General features: G+C 39.9%; 1 protein-coding gene across 1 annotated transcript in view; it reads left to right on the top strand.

Annotated features, from left to right (window-relative positions):
• The window catches only part of LOC140227697 (SANT and BTB domain regulator of class switch recombination-like), a 53,357-nt gene extending 48,862 nt beyond the window's left edge, over window positions 1-4,495 (top strand). Inside the window, exon 20 of the mRNA XM_072308111.1 lies at window positions 4,340-4,495. Within this exon, the coding sequence (XP_072164212.1) occupies window positions 4,340-4,495 (156 nt within the window). The remainder of the gene's footprint in view (window positions 1-4,339) is intronic.
• Window positions 4,496-7,792: the final 3,297 nt, after the last annotated feature.

Here is a 7,792-nt window from a genome sequence, read left to right as displayed (position 1 = left end):
AACTTTACATGAGTGTAAATGACACATGAATGCTTACTTGAAGGATGGCGATGCATTATGCTGTACTCGTATATTGTGTATGGTTGTATATAATCCCAGGATTTATTTAATTTTATTTGTTTTCATTATTTTTGGATTTCTTATATTAAGACGATTTATGCACCAAATAGAACTGAAAGCTTAAACATGAGGCAATAAAACATAACAGAATTAATGGACAAAAATGGTCAATGACTCTGTACTGCTTGGGTACCACATGGGAAGAAAGATATGAGGCCACTATATGAGCAAATCTGTTTTGTTTGCAGGTCACATAACTTCAGTAGTGCTTAATGATTACTTAGTTCTGATATAAAAGTATTGACCAAATACGGAAAAAGGAATAAGGATGAAAAGTACAACCAGAGTAGTGCACTATTACATACACGCACTCACATTTCCAATATGTAGGTGTATAATCCTATGTAATATGTAGCAATGATAATGATGTTGCCGTTTGATGACTATGATATTCACCTAAATACATGGAGACATGGAGACATGTAAGAATACTTAGCGTACATCGTGCATGTGCCTATATACATTTGCTTACATGCGTGTCTACAAATTGCCAAAGCATACCATTTTTTCACCACTTGTTACTCAAGATTGTGAGCTTTGAGTGGAAAAAACATCACAAATCAAAACATTCTTCTATGAAAATATACATAGAGAGCAAAACAGTTTTCCGGTATTATTCATGCCAGCTGTCACAAATATTAAAACGTGTACATTAAATGAATTTTGAAATTGCATTATGATGGCACACTTAAACCAATTTACATTGTTTTGTATTGTCTCTGCCATGAAGTGTTTAAAGGGATCGTAAAGTTTTGGTTGAGACCTAATTTCAGGTTTCTAACATGTTTGGCGATCATGAGAAACCTGTTATGAAATATGAAAGAGCATGTAATTCCATGAGGGATTCAACGTTTATTTGATGAAATTTGGTTTTGAAAGGGCTGAGACATCAAAAACAGAGTGATTCTGATAAAGTGTGGGACCAACCGTTTATTACGATGGCTTTGTTTTACTTTGTTTTTGGATATTATAGTCATTCCAAACCCGATTTTCATCAAATAAACTTTGAATCATTCTTAAAATGGTATGCTCTGTACTATTTCATAAGCGTGGGACCCACCTTTTTCAGTCATTGGTGTGTTGCATAAAGTTAAAAGCCCAATTCTCATCTCCACTAATACTGTAACCATCCTTTTTGATAAAATGGAATAAAAAAAACCCCGAGACCACAAGCGGAGTACATCAATTGTGTCAAAAATGAAACAAATCGAAACAAGTAATCACATGTCTTCTTTTTGTAATGCAATGCTCATTACCTCTTCCTATCACATTGTAAGCATATAAGTCTGTATAAATTATGTGTATATGCGTAGCTATGCTTATTTGTGACAGCTAAAAACCATGTTTGCAATTATTCTCCAAACATGCCTGTACTATATGTATTAAAAAAGTACATTTATTTCCCGTTGGCACCTCATGAACATGAATGTAAGTTTCCACCCATCAAGCCCATGCACCCCCGTTCGTTGGAAAGTGTCCTGTGAAGTAGCCATCATATTTGCCTTGTAGAGGTACATGTATGTGTCTTCTCTGCTTGTGTAAAGTGGTGGAGTAACATACCCACTTTACTCTATAGATATAAAGTACTGGCAGAAAGCTGGAATATAGTAGCTTTCATACCAAGACATGTAGTATAAGTTAATGGAGCAACTTGCCCATTTTAGTGTACATAGAGTTTGTAGAACCATAAAGCTGGAATCTATTCATTACCAAGATACAATAGCTGCATGGTACACAGTGTATTTTAATAGTGCCACCACGCAACCTAAAGGTTGAATGAGTTTATGAAACAAAAGAGGTACTGCCACCCTACTTGAATAGTGGATTTAGTGGCAATGACTGGACAGTGGCAATGACTGGACAGTGACTTAGAGATAGAAAACCACATAAAAGTGGCTGGTATTGTTCTATGTTATTTTGAAGTTTGCCACCTTGTGATGCTGTACAAAGAACCAGAGTACAGCATACATGTAGAATGCTTTGTATGAAGTCTCTTTTTCAATCTCCCTCTCTCTCTCTCTCTCTCCCTATCTCTCCCTCTGCCTCTTTGTCTCTCTCTCTCTCTCTCCCCTTACCATTTATGGTCAGTTTTTGTATAAAGTTTTTTGTATAAAGTTTCTTTGAGAAGGGTTAGTCAGGAAAGCTTGAGTATGATACAAGAGATGAGTATTATGGGATAGTAGGAGCAGGAGAGTGTACTTGGTATATATTGGAGTTGATACTTCTGTTCGGGGTCTCTCTCCCCAAGCCCTGTCAAGTGGAAGGACGTGTTCCAGTTTCTCCGAGATCAAGCTGCATGTGAAACCTAAATGTTTTAGTGGAGAAACTCAACCTTTTGCATCTATATCTAAGTTCCGCCCTGACATAGCTAAGTCATGTCCACTGTACATCAGTTCAAAGTTGATAAGATGTTTTGAATGATATTATGGACGCTTTGCGGTACATTCGAAACGGTCTGTTATGTTGGTCGGTCTAAGGAGAAGTCAAACGACTACTTAGTGCTTTGTGGACCAGACATGCAGCTTCAAGAATTTGCAGCAAGCCCGAAGTTACCTTCATTTGGACAAGGACCCCCCCCCCCCCAACTGTGAGTCAACTCAACGCAGAGATGTCTTCTGGTCATCGTTCGCGGACCCTCTTCACTTCATGGACTCAGCGCTCCAACGAGATTCGACATCAGTTAGCATGTTAATTCGACCGCGAGGACTGTATTTGTGAGCATTTTGCGCGAAAATTGAATGGTAGTGCATGACCCAACCCCCTTCATTGAATATCAGAGTGGACTTATATGTGAGTACATTCTTATCTGTCATTTCTATATGTATAATAACTTTTTATTTTTCATGGTTAAAAGAGATCAAACTGGTTGCTCTGATGCGTGACTTTGAATAAATCTCAACACCAACAAGGTGATTAATGTAATCCAATGTGTACCACATTGTCTTTGTCACTGCTTTGACGCCCACTTGGTTTGTTTAATGTTTCTGTGTGATATATCCATTTCGATGAAATTATGTATTCGGAGTGAGAATAAGCCATCCTGACAAGTGACTTTATTCTACATACACACTAACACCCCCTTACACTTGTACGGTCACATTTCTCGAGTGGGAAAATGATGTGTTACTGATTACAGTAAATCTTATGACATAATTGAAGAACTATGCAAACTACACATCTAAGCTTATTCAATTGATAGAAAATGTGTAATCTGAGTATGCACACGGAGAATCGTCTTGAGATGTAATTCTATTTGTTTCTGTTCTAGTGTATTCTACGCCAATAATTATGTTCCTTTTACTGCGCACAAACTCTTACAGTGATACAAACAATGCAGTCGTAGTGTTTGTTAAGATTGTAGGGCATTCACTTGCGACTAACTACAAATTGTTACGTGTTTATAAATCATATAATATTATGGTATATGTACACACTTCCATACCTTACTGGTTTATTTGGTTGTATTTCCTAGTTTTGTTTGAGAATTAGATACGGTATGACAAGGCCTTGAGCATGCTCAAAACTTGTTCCGAGAGAGTCGTGGGGGTTCGCTAGCAGATGTACACGCAGAACACCAGTAGGGGACCCTTACCGGCAGCACCTCGCAGGCAACTCCAACGCAGATACTTCTCAGTACCCATAAGTCGCTCGTAACAGAAAACGGATCGGTTTGAAAGCTGTCACGCAGGTCACACGCAAGTAGAAGCTAAGTAGCACGAGTCTAGTAGGTAAGAAACAAGCAGTCAGGGAGACTACCTATTTTTAGGGAAGATTGAAATCCCCCCTAAAGGCCGTGTCACACCAGCCTTGCGTGCGACTTGCAAAGAACAATTTTGACTACCCGGAGGTCCCCGTAGATATCCGCACATGACAGTACCTAGCATGTATCTCAAAAGTAGTCGCCCGGAGGTGCGCACGCATAATACCCGCAACCGTGTTTAGGCCCAGTCACACCTTTCCGGGCAAGCTACTCGGGCTTGTTACGTGTAGGGATTTTCTAGCATACCGGACATTCCTAAGGGCGGAAAAGGATTTGTGCGAGTCAGCGCATACTTGCTGGACGGTTCGGTTCGATGCTCTCGTAGAGTAAAGACGTATGTCTTAGCCAGCTCTTGGACTACACAGTTATGCGTGGAATACACACTTGACCCTAAGTGATATTTCAAGTCATGAGTTTTGGAAAAAGTGGCTACAACCTCCGATATCAACCTGACACCAGAAAACTCAACAGGAAACCTTCAAACTCGAGTACAATGTCACTGAATTCTGCATCGACTTCAAGTGGAAAGCCTCCGCGGCACCCATCTTCCTCCACCACTTCGCGGGAATCAGAGCACGTGATAAGCCCCGGACAATTGACCCCGCCAAATGCTGACCGATCTATGTCTACCTACATGGCGGGTATTGCGGAGCTAAAAGACATGTTCACCGGACTTTCAACTCAGGTAACAACCAAGCTTGATTACGTTATTACAGAACTGAACACCATCAAGAAAGAGCTAGCCGCAACTAAGAAAACTGTAACAGATTTGGAGACCAGTGTAACGTTCGCAACTGATAAGATAGCGGAGGTTGAAAACAAGGCCATTCCTGAAATCTACGAGAAAATTAAGAAAGAAAAGGAGGAACTGGACACCAAATTAACTCTCCTGGAGATTCATGAAAGAAAACAAAACCTTCTTGTATATGGAGTACCCGAAAATAGGAATGAAAACATTTTCGCTGTAGTTCAGGATCTGCTCTGTCATTTTCTGAATTTCTCACAAGAGGAGGCAGCAAAAATTCAGATAGCAAACGCTCACAGGCTACCGGCGTCATTCAAACGACGAGGACCACAGTCGGCTGGTGCACACGAAAACGTGCCCGATCCAATCATCATTCGTTTCGTCAAAATGACCGACCGTGACCGCCTCCTCAATGCCTTTGAAAGCCGTCCCCGACAAGCCAACATAACTCATAGTGAAGGCCGTATACCAGCTGAACTGTCAATCCCTAAACCCACGACTTCCACCGCACCCAGTGCTGATACCGGCGCTCAATCCAACGAGGCCACGGACTCCACCGGCGAATCGACGACCCTAGGTGCCCAAAACGATGTTCCTGGAGCCTCTCGGCCATCCTGGCGGACCGTTGCCATGACCAACCTCGCGGTACGCGACTTCGCCCGAGTCACCATTCGGACGGATCTTCCGCCGGCTCTTAAGAGGGAGAGAGGTCATCTGGCATCCATTGCTTATAAACTACGCCGGGATCAAAAAGTTGCTACAAGACTTCGATTAGTCGGGGCAAGGATGACACTCCAAACCAGAGAATTCAGCAGAGATGGAAATCAGCGTGCGCCATGGACCACCTGGACAGATTCAGAATAGGAAACTCATTCATCAACACTAGACGAGCTTTAGGCAAGTTAATAATTATTCTTTAGAATTCAGTAAGGTAACAGAAATGGTACGTTTTCAATTATGCATGTTATTCTCATACATACAAGTATATACCTCCACCTCAGTACGAAATTTCATAAGATGGCGATAGTAGATTGGACATTATTTGTCCTTATCATAAGAGATAACCGGCGTTTAAATTTTGTAATATGATGTTTAATAATAGGACAGTAGGATGCTTTAAAACATTCATCAGTATCAGGTTACGATGAAACTTGTGTGTGGATGTGTTGGTGTAGAGTTTGCCCGTTTTCATGGGCAAATTCAGCCTTAATTCATACCTAGCATAAAGCAGTTGCCTGAGAGTTTGCCTATGAAAATCACACAAAGAAGCTGCACATAAAATTTGCCCACAGAAAATGAATAGGTAACTTCTTTTTTTCTTTTTCCTGTTAGAATTATCATTTTCAAGAGTGAGCTTAGACTCGAGTTCAAACCACGCTCACTTGCTATACAGTAGCTCGAGCTCAGACTCGAGTTCAAACTACGCTCACTTGCTATACAGCTCATCTGATTGATATACCCGTGGTTTTTTTTTTCTTTCATTCAAACTGACCGAGTCGCAAGATATTTTCCCGTACTCAATTGAGTCTCTTATATTTTTTTTTCTTTCTTCATCCCTTCACCTGTATGTGAAACATGGTGTTATACTGTGTAAATTCCTCGTGAAGTCAATCAGCCTTTCTCCATGGATTGAATCACCCATGACCGTGTTTGCACTGTGTACACAAATCTGTTTATACAATGCTACATTGTGACACCCAAGTGTCATATACACATGTGGTGACTGGGTACGTCACACATACCAGTGGAAGGCTTCATCAACTCAGTACGAAATTTTCATGGATGCTAATGGTAGATTGGATATCGTTTCGACTGATTACAAGAGATAACCGGTAATTTAAAAAAAAAATATTTAATATAATGTTATTAATAGGATAGTAGGATATTTTAAAACATTCAATCAGTACCATGTTGTAACCGAGTGTGTGTTGGCGAATGGTTTGCCCACTTCTCATGGGCATAAACCCGGCGCTAATACATACATTAACGTAAAGCATTTATTAATATTATAATGGGCTTGCTCATGAAGACGGGCAAAGCAGCTGCACACAGAGTTTGCCCATGGGAAATAAGTATATAACTTTTTTCTTTCCCCTTCCTGTTAGAACATTATTTACAAAGGTGTGCTCAGACTAGACTTCAAAACTACGCTCAGTTGCTAAGAAGAAGCTCATTGGATTAATATACCTGTGTTGTTGTTCTATCAAATTGAACGAGCCACTCTCAATATTGCAAGTTATGAAGTCCCAATTTTTTTTTCTTTTCATTGATTAACTCACGTCGAGATTAATTCTCTTTCCAGATGTGTATTTACAAGAGATAACCGGTATTCAAAATTTGTAACATGATCCTATTATTAGGATAAACAAAGTAGGATATTATAAAACATTCAATCAGGATCATGTTACGCTGTAACTGGTGTGTGTTTTGGCACAAATTTTTGCCTACTTTCTATGATCAAAGTCAGCGCTTAAACATTCACAATTAAAATGTAGTTACCTGCATATGATAAAGAGATTGCCCATGAAAACGGGCAAAGCAGCTGCACACAGAATTTGCCCACAGAAAACAAGTATGTAACTCCTTTTTTCCTTTTCCTGTTTGGATATCATTTTCAGGTGTGTGCTTAGACTCGAGTTCAAACTACGCTCTGACCGAGCCGCTCTCAATATCGCAAGTTATTTCCCCATACTCAATTAAGTTCTTTTCTTTTTTTCATTCCTTCACCTGTAAGTGAAACATTATGGTGTTATACTGTGTAAATTCCTCGTGATGTCAGTCAACCTTTCTCCATGGATTGATTTACCCATGACCGTGTTTGCACTTTGTACACAAAGCTATTTATGCTACATTGTGACACCCAAGTGTAATATACACCTGTGGTGACTGGGTACGTCACACATACCAGTGGAAGGCTTCATCAACTCAGTACGAAATTTCATGGATGCTAATGGTAGATTGGTTATCGTTTCGACTGATTACTAGAGATAACCGGTATTTTAAAAAATATTCAACATAATGTTATTAATAGGACAGTAGGATATTTTAAACATTTAATCAGAAACATGTTGTATTAACATTATGATAATGGGCTTGCCCATGTAAACGGGCAAAGTAGCTGCACACAGAGTTTGCCCACGGGAAATAAGTATATAACTCTTTTCTTT

Source organism: Diadema setosum, chromosome 4, assembly GCF_964275005.1.
Source record: "Diadema setosum chromosome 4, eeDiaSeto1, whole genome shotgun sequence".
NCBI classification, from domain to species: domain Eukaryota; kingdom Metazoa; phylum Echinodermata; class Echinoidea; order Diadematoida; family Diadematidae; genus Diadema; species Diadema setosum.
This window is presented reverse-complemented; position numbering and strand designations above follow the sequence as displayed.